We start from the raw sequence: 14,869 nt of genomic DNA on the forward strand, positions 1-14,869 counted from the left end.
AAGTATTTTTTTTATAAAGAGTGGGATAAAGAACTAAAACAACATCACTCAGCAATGAAACATTTATTGTTGCAAATGTGTTAATATTATAGTGTTCAATGCACAATAGATTTTCACACTTTTCAGAAAAGAGAGGGGGAAAAAATGATGAAAACAGCATAATGTGTAAAATAAAATATTCCTATTTTCTACAATGACTATATAATACTGATATGCGTTATACATCCATGTAATTCTCCACATCACATGCACCAAACCACCCGTGCTTTATAAGTTGTTACGGTACATCAATAAGTCAGTGAACAAAAAAAAAACAAACTTGAAAGCAACTTGAGCATAGCTAACTTAAAAATCAATTTCCAACAAAAACAAAACTCAACAAAAATTAACAAATAAAGTAATTAAAAACAAATTCATAAATAGTATTCTATTGATAAAACAAAAAAAGAAACCAATATATTAAAGAAGGCTTATTTTTAAATATATAGTTGATAACATGATTCAATAGTTTTACATTCTAAAATCTCATAAATGAATTATTCTGGAAGTTGATCAACATACATTTCCAATATAAGGATTAGTGCTAAGTATGTGCATCAGTGAAAAGATAAACACAGAAAATCGTTCGAAACTCCATCAGATAACAGCAAAAAAATTCATCAGTATTAAATGCTTCAATAGTTGTACTCCTGTCTTTAATGATAACAGTCCCACTCAAGAATAAAGGGTTACTTTTTATGGGTTTTTACAAATGCAATCAATTTAATAAAAAATGATCAGTTTATAATACTATACACTCATGGCTTTTCCTGAAAGGTAACGTTTTCATAAAGGGGGTTATTTATGACTCCAGTTGTAAGAAGCCGGTAGGGTTTGGGGCTCCACTGTGATACCCCAGGGGCGGGGCTCCTTTGGGGTAATCTCCTGGCAGACTCTGGCCCAGGGAGGAGTTTCCAGGGTATCCCCTGTCCTCGTCGTAACTCCTGTCAGCGGGATATGCATAAGAAGGGTGACCGGTGTAAATGGATGGGACCACCCCTGGCTGAGCCTCGGGAGGAATTTCTATTTTTCCATGACCCTGAAAGGAACCCCTTGGAAGTAAGTATGTGAATAACAGACTTTTTTTTTATTCATATTTTTCATTAATTTTCAAAATTGTGTGCAACAAGTGAATCTGCAATTTCTATAAGGTTTAAAAATTAATGTATGACAATTATCAAATGATTTCCTCTTTGACTGGATTCTGAAATGGAAAAACAGTTGACCTCTGTGTGTAACACTGTATGTATGTCAATATGCTGTTGAGCAGCTTATGAGCATAACTTACAGGTATCAACTGAGCTTGGTCAGCAACATTTCCGTACAGGTGAGGCACCATTGGGCGGGCTTGTGTGTACAGACCTCCTAATGCTGCATACCCTTGGTGACCCCCTGCTGCCACATAGTCCCCAACAAAAGAATTGACCTAAAAATTGAAGTTAAGAAATTCATAACTGGAGAATTATCTTTTTTAATTAAGGATAAAAACACACAGCTGAAGAAAATTTTTTTAAAAAGTTGTTTTAGATTCATCGCATGCACTTACCGTTTGCAGGATCTGCATTGCTCTGTATTTGTCTGTCTCGAATGGGAAAGCACTAAGAATGTATTCCTCTCCTAGTTTTGAGCGATAGTCACCAAGCACTCTGGGTAGAATATAGAATTTTTCAAACATCAAGACAATTCATTTGACCCAAATACAAATGTACTACATAATTTTTAGGTTTTGAAAGTATTGTTTAAACTGTACTTTCAATATCTCTGTAAAGCATACATAAAAAAGTATATTAATACTTTGTGTCTTGCACGTTTGTAAAATATGGAACTTACCGCTTAATGCAGTCTAAGGCAATTAATTTATCATTGTGGATACTGACAGCATTGATGATGTCTCTTCCCTCTCTACATGTCATCTGACACAATCGCTGTAAGAAAACAAAACAATACACTACTTCATAATTTTTCAAAATTTAATTTTTTTGAAAAATTCACCCAAAATGGAAGAGGTATATGATGGAATGCTTTCATGTACAAAATCAGTATAAATGTTTCTCTTACTGGCTCCAAAATTCGTAGAACTCTTATTTTATCAGCTGGATTGGCATAGCAATGAAGAAGTCGAGCAGCCTGAAATATTAAGCATAAAAATCTAAATACAATCATCTTTTAATGTGCAGATGTTTCAATTTTTGATTATAAATAATAATTAGAATAGCATTAATATATTATAGAGTCAATAATTTAAATAGGAATGGTAAACAGATTTACAATAAAATCTTTTCTAATAAACTATGCAATAAGGTCTGTATAGTTCGGAATTCAGGGGGTGGTCTGTATCCCCCTCCCCTCCCCCTTTCTGGATATGCAAATGTAATTGTGCGCTCAAGTAAGAAATGCTGACTATGATAAAATACTTCGACGATTACATACAATCATCTCAAATTGAAATACTTTTTATGGTGATTACCTGATCTGCATTATAGAATCCCCTGCAGCTGTAAAGTATCTCTACCTTCCTCTCCGATGATGTTGTTTCCTATTATGTGAAATAAATTGATATATCAACATGTACCGGTATGACCCTGAATTACAACTGTGTATTAAAACTAAATAATGACAATTAATGTCAAATCAGAAGATATCAATATAAGAAAATCCATTAAAAGAAACCTAAATGTAAGGAAAATAAGTATATGTGATTTTGACAGCTGATTGTTTACCATAGAAACGCGAAATATCTCGTGCCATTACCTGTTGAACTTTATCAACTAGAGCCTGGAAGGTGGAAGAATCCATTGCACCTTTCGCCATTGTCCTATTGGATAAGATGGGACCGACTGCTGAAAATTGTCTAGTTAAAAGTCTACGAGTCTATGACCCTGCTTCCTGGCAACCTCAAGACCGGATGTCAACAAGCAGATCGAACTCTTCAGCTCCGTAAAGGCTGGAAAGCTACATACGGATGAAAACAAATATTTCAAAATGTACACATTCGATTACTTCAGGAAGTACCTATTTGATTGATTTATCAAGGTGAGACGGGCAATTCATTAATTATAAGACACGAAAAGAATTAACTATATCTTATTTATTTTGTTCTGCACAATTGAGTGTCACCATGTGTAATCCAGAGGCTGAATATATCTGATTATCAGTGTACATGATCATGTATATGTATTGCAAATTAAAGATATTTTATTACCAGTTCCTTTATCTTACATGCAGGCCTATATAGGCAGTTGTTGTACCAAAGTTTAAGATGGATATACAATACATGTGTGTGCTTGTGCATAAAGCATGTTATCTTAAATAAGGTTGTTATTATATTCAGAGACTTGGCTACTGACTATCAGATTGCCAAATACCTGTACTTTCTTTTTGACCTTCTCCTATAAAGGAAATCGATATCAATATTGGGCAGATCAATACTGGTTCTCTTTGTTTTCTTTTGGAAAATGATATTCTTATATATATTTATTTGAATCAATACTTGTAAATGCTAACCAATTTCTAATTGTGAAGTATGTTAAATTCATGTGCAGATCAAGAGTCACTACTTTAGCATGTAAACAATACACACCACTTCACTATGCCCGGCTGGTGATAGTGTTTAGAAGAATTTGGGGGACATATAATGTAAAAGGTGCAATGTTCTTGTCAAATATATGCACAAAATGTGTTCAGTAATTAACTTACAATAAAGTTGACCTTCTAGAGGGTAGTCTTAATTAACAAAAACAGTAACAAATGTTGTTTCCTTTTGTAGATGGTATGAGCAACATGAAGATATTGGGCAGCATCTTTTTTGCTGCTTATATATCTACTTTTTTATGCAAAGGTAAGATAATGCAGGTCATAATAAGATGGATAATATTTTTACCTTTCAAACAGGAAATGAGATTTTGATTAGACTGAGAATCATTTATTTTCATCAATTATAATAAAACATTTTGTTGTTATTTCCAAACTTGGCCTGTTAGGTGGAACATGAATCCAAAATTTCATTTAAAAAAGTCTTGACTGATTGTGAACTTAATGTTCATATTTTTTGTCAATTTTATTCTGACTATTTTTTAACAGCATTTGCAACAACATACTACTGCAAAGATAAAGAAACCATAAGCATCGAAGGTGAGTCCACAGGAATAATTCACACAATAGCCTTGGGGGCTGGCAGCTATGGCAACAATGTGGACTGCTCCTGGAAGATAAATGCAGGAGATGGGAACCAGCTACACATGAAGATACTGTCCTCCAACTTAGAGTACACCCCTCCCTACACCTCCTGCTTTACCAGGGACAGCCTTTTTATATTGGAAGGTAATTAGACCTGATGTCTGTGTTAAAAAAAAAACAAAAAAATAAACTAACACTCTCTCTCTCTCTCTCTCTCTCTCTCTCTCTCTCTCTCTCTCTCTCTCTCTCTCTCTCTCTCTCTCTCTCTCTCTCTCTCTCTCTCTCTTCATAGTAAAGTTTGCAATTTTACTCATTTGTTGATTAGAATAAATTGAATTTCATTATGTACATGCTTTTTTAGTTTTAGTTTGTTTGTATAAATGCAATGTTTAAATGCAAAACTCTAATCAGTAAAATGCAAAGATATTAAATAGATTTGTCTCACAGAATCCAAAACTGTAACACATTGGAATGACATATAATATTTTTCTTAGGGGAGACATCAAGCTCTGAGGTTTTGGTCTCACTGTGTGGCTACTTCAATCCTTTTGAGGTCACCAGCAAAGGCCAACACGTTTACCTCAGGTTTTCTACAAATGACAAGAACTTTTACGATTATTCAGGGATTAGACTGCAATTCCAAACTTTTGGTAAGCCATCTTCTTAGGAAAGGTATTGCACTTATAGAATGAATCTCATTTGGTTATAGGTCATCTTTACAAGTCAAGGGTGACAATCCACGGTGTTCCTCTGATAAACACTGTCGATCGTCTCCCTTGGGTAAGGAAGATTGTCATAGGCATTCCCTATTAATTTTCATGAATGGTGCATAATCTACCGGTATATTGAAGATATTCAACTTCTATTATATGAACAGTATAGAAAATATAAATCATAAATACCGGTAAAATTAGATGATAGAGTGTCTTTGATTTTTTTTTCTTTTCTTTATTCATTGTAAGTAGGTCTTTTCACCTTTCAGGTGAAAGACCTCTTGTTTCTTTATGTTTTTATACCCCCGCTCCGAAGGAGAGGGGGTATACTGTTTTACCCTAGTGTGTCTGTCTGTCTGTCTGTCCGTCCGTCCGTCCGTCTGTCCGTCCGTCCGTCCGTCCGTCCGTCCGTCTGTCTGTCCGTCCGTAACAAAAATTACTTCCTGTTAAACGACGACTTTGCTTATTTTTTAACAAAAATTTTCAAACAAATTTCTGTCAAAGAATTCTCAGCAACTATTTATCGCAGATGCTTGAAATTTTAACACACTATTTGTATAGGCATGCCATACCGTGGGATATATTTTTGTACCAATTAGACGTCAACTTCCTGTTAAATGACGACTTTGTTTATTTTTAGCAAAAATTTTCAAACAAATTTCTGTCAAAGAATTCTCAGCAACTATTTATCGCAGATGCTTGAAATTTTAACACACTATTTGTTTAGGCATGCCATATTGTGGGAGATATTTTTTTCAATCGGACGTCAACTTCCTGTTAAATAATGACTTTGCTTATTTTTTAACCTAATTTTCAAACAAATTTTCGTCAAAGATTTCTCAGCAACTATTTATCGCAGATGCTTGAAATTTTTACACAATATTTGTATAGGCATGCCATATGGTGGGATATATTTCTGTACCAATCGGGTGTCAACTTCCTGTTAAATGACAACTTTGTTTATTTTTAGCCAACATTTTCAAACAAATTTTCGTCAAAGATTTCTCAGCAGCTATTTATCGCAGATGCTTGAAATTTTAACACACTATTTGTTTTGGCATGCCATATTGTGGGATATATTTTTGTATCAATCGGACGTCAACTTCCTGTTAAATATTGACTTTGCTTATTTTTTGCCAAAATTTTCAATTAAATTTTCGTCAAAGATTTCTCAGCAGCTATTTATCGGAGATGCTTGAAATTTTTACACAGTGTTTTTTAAGGCATGCCATATGGTGGGATATATTTTTGTACCAATCGGATGTCATCTTCCTGTTAAATGAGTACTTTGTTTATTTTAGCCAAAATTTTCAAAAACATTTTCCTCAAAGATTTCTCAGCAGCTATTTATCGCAGATGTTTGAAATTTTAACACACTATTTGTTTAGGCATGCCATATTGTGGGATATATTTCTGTACCAATCGGATGCCAGCTTTCTGTTAAATGTCGACTTTGCTTATTTTGCATATTCACATCAGAGCGGGGGTATCACTAGTGAGCATTGGCTCACAGATATCTTGTTTATTTTATTCAGTGTTTATTTATTTACATATTGTATAATATATTTTGTGGGTGCAAGTTTTTGTGTTATGGGCCCGAAAACCCCCCCCCCCCCCCCCAAACTTACTGGTATCCTGTATTTGTCAATTACTTAATGCTTTTTATGCCCCCCTTCGAAAAAGGGAGGGCATATTGCTTTGCTGCTGTCTGTCGGTCGGTCAGTCTACCAACAGTTTCTGTTCATTTTCTTCATAGAGGATGAACATATTGAAAAGAAATTTAGTAAACAGGTTTATCATGATAATATCTAGGTCAAGTTCGTTATTGCGTATGATCGAGCAATTTTCGACAGAGTTATGGCCCTTGGACATAGAAAAATTCCAGTTATTTGCAGTTTCCGCTCATTTTCTTAGCAGAGGATGAACACATTAAAATGAAATTTGGTACACAAGTTTATCATGATAATATCTAGGTCAAGTTCGATATTAGATACGATTGAGCAATTTTCGACAGAGTTATATGGCCCTTGGACATAGAAAAGTTCTAGTTATTTGCAGTTTCCGCTCATTTTCTTTGTAGAGGATGAACATATTGAAATGAAATTTGCTGTACAGGTTTATCATGATGATATCTAGGTCATGTTCGATATTGGGTATGATCGAGCAATTTTCGACAGAGTTATGGCCCTTGGACATAGAAAAGTTCCAGTTATTTGCAGTTTCCGCTCATTTTCTTTGCAGAGGATAAACATTTATGTTCATTTTCTTTGTGGATGTTTCCAGGGAGGGGCCCGGGCATAAGTGTTGCACAAACATCTCTTGTTTTTTTTGCAGGAAATACATCCTGTCCTCCAGAATGGAGAGAGTTACCGGTATCTCCCATGGAGTGCTACAAAATTATGACAAACCCCACTGATGGCCTGATTTGGTCCACTGCACAGGAGTACTGTGGATACAGCATGTCTAACTTAATTGTCATCCCAACGGAGGCCATATTTACGATGATACAAGGTAAGAAATCACAGAATGTGCATTTCTTTAGCAGTTGAGTCTTCCATTTACATGACTTGCAGTGGTCCAAGATATCGCCACTGCTGTTAAGGAGTCTTTAAATCTTGGTTTGATAACCAGTATGTGATACATATGTGTATTATTAATGTTAAATAAGTTAATTTTCATTTGTTGATAAGTACATAAGTATGAAATTTTAGCAGTACTCACCCTTGAAATAATTTTTTAAATAACTTTCTTTTTTTAGGAATGAAATATTTTTAGAAACCAATTCATATTGTTATAAATTTTACAAAGTACTGGAACACTCTCTTTTATATAGCTTATGCAGTAAATGTTTCTGTGGAGAAATTTTGGATTGGGTTAAATGACATTGAGACAGAAAACACTATAGAATGGATTGATGACACAACACTTTACCCAAATGACAAGTAAGACTACACAATATCAGGTGAAAATGCTAGCTTTGATAGTATAAACTTTTCTTCAAATTTAAATCTAGTCTCTGCAGTGATAACCTAATAACTTCATTTCTTGAATGCTTATTCTTTGAATTGCAAAGTCTCTGAATTTTGAGATTACATGTACAGTAAGAACAATTTTAAATGCCAATCATCAATATTCATGGTAGTTTAATTCTTTGAATTTTCAATTTACATGAGCAACCCTTACTCTTTAATTAACATCTCTGTCAAAATTATGAAATTATTCATAAAAATTGGTGCCCTCATACGAATATGTGTAATTCTGCAGTTAAGTTGCAATCAAATCAGGTATATGAGAGTAGTGTGTGATATAATTAAGCCTCATCAGTTTACTGGCAGATAAAATTTCAGTTTGCTCTGCATGTATATGTTATATAATTGCCACTACATTAAAATTGTATTTTTGTAACATCACCATCCTGCAGTCTTGTTTAAAATTGTGATTACAGTGTATTTAAATATCTACAAATTTTTTTATGTATATACATTTAACCCACGAACTGCATGGTTCCAAGTCATGAACAATACAATACTGTATTAATTGTTTGTTTTGTAGATTGCAGACATCATCAATTTCCGAAACAAATGACTGTGTTATTCAAGATACAACGAAAGCAAAATGGGAGTTTAGACATTGCACCAGAGAAAAGTTTCCATTTGTTTGTCAAAGGAAGAAAGGTTCATTTTATAGTGTTTGATAATACATACTATTTATATTATGATTTCACTGACCCAATAATTTTTTTTTAAATTAAGATTTGGATTTTGAATGGACAAACCAAGCAAAGTATTTTAAATTAGACTTCAAGATTTAACAAAAAATTCAAGAGAAAGAAGATTTTAGATTTTTGTCAAGATCTTTAGGTGAATCATATACCTTGCAATTGTCTAGTATGCATTGAGATGACATGAATTTTTTTTTTCAATAGTTGGAGAGACAAAATTTTTCAGGATACCAGAAGCTGTTGACAAAGACAGTAAGTGTAAAATTAATTTGTTACGATGACCATACTTACATAACAGAATCTACTTCACTGATATGTAATTTTGTGACACTATAGAGCTGAAATGTATCACAGATAGCCAAAAATGCACATAATTTTCTTGTTCTATATTTTAATCATATATTAATTAGCATAGAATACCTTTATAAATGGTGTTTTATTTTCCTTCAAGTTGTTTGGCATTACTTTAAAACCTTTACATCACAGAAACTATGGGGTAATTGTATGCTACTGAAACCATGTAGAACCATTTTGATTTTTGTTCATGTTCATTATGAAAAATTGACCCCCTCCAGAAACCTCTGTCATGATTTGAATTAAATTTTCCAGAATAAGCAAAGTAATTTAAAAGACTGAAAGTAGTCTTAACAGCAGTGCACCAAACATTTTACAGAAAAATTTATTGTACATGTATCTATGATAATACTAATCAAGTACATTCTCTGCCTTCTGTGTACATGTTATCTTAATCTGTGATTATATGGTGCTCTTGTAACCTTTCTCTGTATATGTATATATTTATATGCACATGCATTCTTTTAACCATTGCTTACTTATGCTTTATTGCTTTCTACAGGGTTATACAAAACAGCCCCCCTCCCCCAGTTTTTATCTCAAATGACCAAAGCAAAACTATGATTATTCTAAAAATAACAAGTATTAAAAATCACTTTTCTACATTATATATCAGTACAAAAGCTTGATTTTGAAAAGATTTGAAATAAGGCAATAATCAATGTTCAAAGGTACTGGTAATTATCCAGCGACGATATAACCCTGTAGAGAGTGGCACCAACTGGTACCATGTATATTGCATGACACAATTACCTTATGTCTCTTATACTGTGGATATTCAATAACCACTTAGTCTAGATAATCTCAAAGTAGACAAAAAAAATGTTCTAATGGCATTTTTGTTCTCATTGTAAATTATATATGAAAAAATTGATTGCTGGTACACTGTACCAATAATGATTTCTTAAGTATCAATACACTAATGTGATAATATAGGTCATCAATTCTTACTGTTTTAAACATTAACTTAACACATGGGTTTCTTATTATTGATTATTCATATAGATTGTGCTTCATACTGAACCTGACTCATAAATAGGCACCAGCTTATGGGTAAATAAACCCTTCAATTTCGCTACAACTGAATGCACACCTGCAATTTAAGCTCAGTGTGCAGTATTCCGTTTGATGTCTTAAATTTTGTGCATTTATGCCTTCAAGTTGTTATATGCACATTTTTTGTTTGTTTATAAATAATGCACTGACCTGTATATTTATTGTTACTTTTTACCTGGCTTGCAATAAGTTCATAAAAAATATTAATTTTTTGCGGCCGAGTAACCTGGAGATCTAAGATGTGCATTTACACAGTTCAGACTTGTACTGTGAAATAATTTGAACTGCTAAGAGGTCTTTAGTCTATATAAGGGTTGTAGGGATAGTTATAATGAAAGGACATCTGATGGACTATGCCTTTTATGAGTTGTGTTCAGTTTTAGCATGAAGACTAAAGAGTGTAGAAATTGTGAAACGATATTGTGAAACAAAATTGTGAAACGTACATGTCTAAAATGACAAAACTTTGTGAGGTCGTTTTGCTTTCTTAATGAATATAATGAAAAAAAAAATTTTGAATCTCAGATTGTAGAATGAATATGGGCTAGAAAATAAACAGCACTGATGTTGCTATACATTTTTTCCTTGCATTTTGAAACACTTGCTTTGAATTCAATATACCGGTAGTCAAATAAGGAATGACAAATGAGGTTTTGGATTGCATTGTCGTTATTTAAATTTTGAATGGCTTTACGCACAAAAAATATCATGCTTTGAATTCAACCCTTCACTAGCACTGGTGGGAATTGAAGTTATGAATTTCAAGACAACTTTTTTTAGCACAGCTTAAAAAAGTTTATAAACAGCAACAATAAATGAAAATAGTACAATAATTTTCTACGCTAAAAGGTACTGGTAATTTGAATTTTTAAAGTTAAAAAATAAAAATTGTAAAATAAGACAAGAAGTGTAAACATAAGAAATGTGTTAAGTAATTGATATTAATTTGATGGTAATATTGTCAATATAGCTAAACTAAAGTAAAAAAAATCTTGCTTGTATAAAGTAGCTGTACTATGTATTACTTAACAAAGAAATATAAATCCTTTTTAAAGTTGTGTATGCCTTTAATTTTAATACATATTCGTAAAAAAAAAAAAAGTAACTTTTCTTGAAGCTTTATGTATCTGGTTATTTAAAGAAATTCTCTTTATTATTGAGCTAACACAATAAAAAAGATGGAAAAAATAGCAAGGCTTTTAGCACTTTTTCAAATATACTTGTGCAGTTAAAGACTAGTTGAAACTTCCAATTTGAAAGTATAAATAAAAAAAAATAATTAAAGATCAATATATCTTTCGTGTAGTTTTCATATTTTTGGTGTATTTTCCATCAAATCAACATATTGTATCATTTACTTTGCAGCATAATAACTCTGTATTTTTCCATCACATTAGTACATGTACTATGTATGTAGCATGCTACTGGTAATTCTTTCAACTAAGATTGAAATTGTGCAGAATGCGTATTTTTCAATGTTTTTATTTTCAGATTTCGAGCCTGTGTCCTTGCGATGGGTGATAATTTTATCCATTGGGGGCGGGATACTGCTTATTATACTGAGCACTATCTTGTATTGTTGGATACGACGTAAAAACGCAGCGAGAATTCGGTCGGAAAACAACAGACGTCAAGCAAACTACAGACCAGGAACCAGTAGTAGGGGAAGAAGGGGAAATAACTCAGCTGCTCGAATCAGTTCGGCGCAAGATCGTGACTCAAGTATCTCAATGAGAGATACGGATACTACATCTCTCCCTCCATCATACGAAGAAGCTCAACTTCATCATTACATTACCAAACTAACATAGAAAAACTATCCATGTCTTGCAGATGAATGACTTTCTGGAATGACTTGTGAAATCCTAAAAAGATATCTGATGTACTTGTACTTGCATATCATATGTCATGGCTTTTAATATTTATTCATATATTGTTGATTGTTTTTGTCTCAAATGAGTAACATGTATTTTGTTTGATATTGTGTTAATATTGTGTCAAAGGGTCATTGAATTTTTTTGTTTTTTAACTGTTACATTAATTTTATATGATGTCATAATCATTTTTCTTATGGTGTGCACAATGCCCCTTAGCTTACCCCAGATTTAATACAATATCTCTTACATTGTGTTCTATTAATCATTTTTCAGAAAACTAACACATCAAATGTGTTCTTTAATTCTGTTGGTTTGTTTCTAACATATGCATTACTTTGCCTATTTATTATAAACCTAGAGTTTTTCTCTGTGTGTTTTGAAATACCATTAAATGTATGGTTTTCACATGTAGATCTCTCAATATTCTTTTTTTTTTCTTGAAAGCTTCACATATCAAAAGTTGTTCACTGATTAGAATACTGTAGAGAGTAATTATAATTGTGTGATTTTGACTGAAGGATCAGTAGATTTTTTTTTTTTCAACCGTACAATATATTTAACAAAATATGAACAATAGCCCCCATGTGATTTCAGAGAAGAATGGATCCCACCAGTTCCCCTGGGCTGTATCCCTTGGGGCGGGAGGCGCAGCCTTGATAATCATTTTGATCCTCGTCTTTTGCGTCAGGAAAGTTCAGATTTCACGGAATAACAATTACCTGCCCGGTCAGGGAGAGGTGGACAGGTTGACACTTGAGAACACCGAGAGGAATCGATTAGCCAATCAGCAAAGGGCGTCAAACTCCAAGGAGACCGGGTTCTCCAATTCTCCGCCTTCATATGATGATCACATGGGAAATACACGACCTTCGCTTTACTAAGATGTATATAACTGACGATCTTGATTTTTAACAGAATGTGAGGTAATTTGCTGTTCTTAGAGATGTACATGAAGTTTGTTGATTTTTGTTTGTTTTTTTTTTTTTTTAGTGGAATCATTAAAAAAAAAAAAACCTGTGGATTTGTAGAGTTTAGATGTCTATGATTCAACTAAAAAAAGCATGAGAATAGATATTTTTGACCATCAAGTACCATTATATGTACTATTGATTTATTTTATATTCTGTTTGCATGGGTCAGGTTTGTTATACTAGTATGTAATATGACTGGATCTTAATTCTTATGACATGAAAATGACATTGCCAAATCAATAATGTGAATAGGGATGGTTGGGAGTGCATGTAATTTTTTATTCTGGTACTTGTAAAGTGTTTTGATTTTAATACTTACGGTATATTCTTAAATATTAGTCAGTCAGAGCCAGTGTATGTCTGATTTGCATGGATTATGAATTGATAATTAATGCATGTTAATTTTTTATAACCATCTGCAGTACTCTGTACATGAACCGGCAACATTTATTTATGGATATTAATAGTATAACCAATACAATTTAAGCTTTACCATATAATTAATGATGCATAATATTTCTGGTGACATGAGAAATTATAAAACCTATGTTGCTTGGTCTTATCAAGTGAATAATATTTCTGTAATTTTCGTACGTCAGCAGTCTGCATTTAATGTCAAGTGATTGATGTTTATCTGATAATAATTGAAATAGACAAATTGATAATGTACAAATTGAATCGCAGGAAAAATGTATTTTTTAAATAATTATTTTACAGAATTGAATATCTAAGCAAATGTGTAGATATTGTATTATTAAGCTATAACAATGTCTTTTATGAAACAGAAGCTAATTAAGGTTCATATCACTTTAATCTCTGTACTCTCAGCTAAAAGTTTGCATGAATAATGATGATATTCTTCAAGAAATCCAAGTTACAATTGATTGTACACATGCAGTTTTAGCAAATCTTATGGGCAAAATTTATCATTAACGTCTTTTATCATGACAATTTGATGTAAGATGATCAAAAGCTGATGTAAATTAAATTCTATTGAGAGTTATCTTTCTTATCAGAGGGTAGGTAGAAAGAGAAGCTCAAGACAACCCAAGTTTTGTGTGTATTTTATCTGTGATATTTATGTGGAGTAATCTGAATTGTAGCAAATTGTCCATTCTGTATAGCTTCAATGTAGTGAATTATCCCTTTCCTTGTCTCAATTTGTGTCATATTTGTGTTTTTGTGTTATTATAAGGTCACATATTTAATAGAATTGGACAAAGTCTTTTTGAGGGGGAGGAAGGGGGATGCTTATAATTACTCATCAACCAATTTTCAATTTAATAAACCTAAAGTGTATGCTTGAACCAAATTTAAATGTTTGGTTTTTTTTGTTAAATACTTGTCGTAATTGTCCTTGCGTTTGGTATTCATAGATAGAAAGGGCATTGTGTAGAATAAGTGGGAATAAATACAAGCATTGCAGAATTACATATATTAAACCTATTGCATTTTTGTATAAATATACCAAATTTGGTACATATGTTGAAATACATGTCTATGCCTTTGTAATGCTCGAGTATTTTATTACTTTTATACAGTCACGTACATGTACATATATCAATGTGTAAATTAAAATTGTTGGTAATGCTCAGCCTGTAATATATATTTATATACAATTTGTTTTTGTTAATAAAGGGAGAAAACAGAGTTCAGTTGTACCTTTCTTCTTACTAGTAAAATTGATAATAAATACATAAATTTGAAATTTTTATAATTACGCCCTGTATGTTTTTACTTTACATCACCAAAAAGCTGCAAAACATCTTAAGTTAGAAAGTTCTAAGAGAAGTGAGTCATATTAGTTTCCTATACATGTTAAATACATGTGTATTGTTGATGTATAGGTACTTGTAATTGTAAACCTGATATTTTGTAAATGTTAGATTTGTTTATTCATGCAGACAGTTACATGCTGCAGCCTAATCAATTTTTTTTTTGGTTCAGACTAGCTCCAATATT

At 32.5% G+C, this 14,869-nt stretch overlaps 2 protein-coding genes across 3 annotated transcripts; one reads left to right on the forward strand and one right to left on the reverse strand.

Annotated features, from left to right (window-relative positions):
• Positions 1-47: 47 nt before the first annotated feature.
• LOC105318227 (uncharacterized) lies at positions 48-2,930 on the reverse strand. Its single transcript, XM_011415202.4, has 7 exons — positions 2,791-2,930; positions 2,507-2,575; positions 2,098-2,166; positions 1,870-1,964; positions 1,586-1,685; positions 1,328-1,465; positions 48-1,078 (listed from the first exon to the last, which is right to left on the reverse strand). The coding sequence occupies exons 1-7, from the start codon at positions 2,848-2,850 to the stop codon at positions 842-844; spliced, it is 768 nt and encodes a 255-aa protein (XP_011413504.1). The 5' UTR covers positions 2,851-2,930; the 3' UTR covers positions 48-841.
• A 6-nt stretch (positions 2,931-2,936) lies between these two features.
• LOC105329838 (C-type mannose receptor 2) lies at positions 2,937-14,558 on the forward strand. 2 transcript variants are annotated; one of them, XM_034482678.2, is made up of 9 exons: positions 2,937-3,072; positions 3,806-3,877; positions 4,120-4,359; positions 4,710-4,865; positions 7,263-7,439; positions 7,762-7,870; positions 8,481-8,602; positions 8,854-8,901; positions 12,531-14,558. In XM_034482678.2, the coding sequence occupies exons 2-9, from the start codon at positions 3,811-3,813 to the stop codon at positions 12,815-12,817; spliced, it is 1,206 nt and encodes a 401-aa protein (XP_034338569.2). In that variant the 5' UTR covers positions 2,937-3,072; positions 3,806-3,810; the 3' UTR covers positions 12,818-14,558. The 2 variants fall into 2 exon arrangements, with proteins under 2 accessions (XP_034338569.2, XP_034338568.2); XM_034482677.2 differs by having other exon boundaries at positions 11,551-12,673.
• Positions 14,559-14,869: the final 311 nt, after the last annotated feature.

Source organism: Magallana gigas, chromosome 3, assembly GCF_963853765.1.
Source record: "Magallana gigas chromosome 3, xbMagGiga1.1, whole genome shotgun sequence".
Taxonomy (NCBI): Eukaryota; Metazoa; Mollusca; class Bivalvia; order Ostreida; family Ostreidae; genus Magallana; species Magallana gigas.

Excerpts from the sequence above, each read along its gene's own strand:
- LOC105318227 (XM_011415202.4), bottom strand. The coding sequence starts at position 2,850 with ATGGCGAAAGGTGCAATGGATTCTTCCACCTTCCAGGCTCTAGTTGAT. Across the intron at positions 2,576-2,790 it reads TAGTTGATAAAGTTCAACAG|GAAACAACATCATCGGAGAG; the intron begins GTAATGGCACGA and ends TTCACATAATAG. Across the intron at positions 1,686-1,869 it reads GCCTTAGACTGCATTAAGCG|AGTGCTTGGTGACTATCGCT; the intron begins GTAAGTTCCATA and ends TATTCTACCCAG.
- LOC105329838 (XM_034482677.2), top strand. The coding sequence starts at position 3,811 with ATGAGCAACATGAAGATATTGGGCAGCATCTTTTTTGCTGCTTATATA. Across the intron at positions 4,360-4,709 it reads CAGCCTTTTTATATTGGAAG|GGGAGACATCAAGCTCTGAG; the intron begins GTAATTAGACCT and ends TATTTTTCTTAG. Across the intron at positions 4,866-7,262 it reads ACTGCAATTCCAAACTTTTG|GAAATACATCCTGTCCTCCA; the intron begins GTAAGCCATCTT and ends TTTTTTTTGCAG.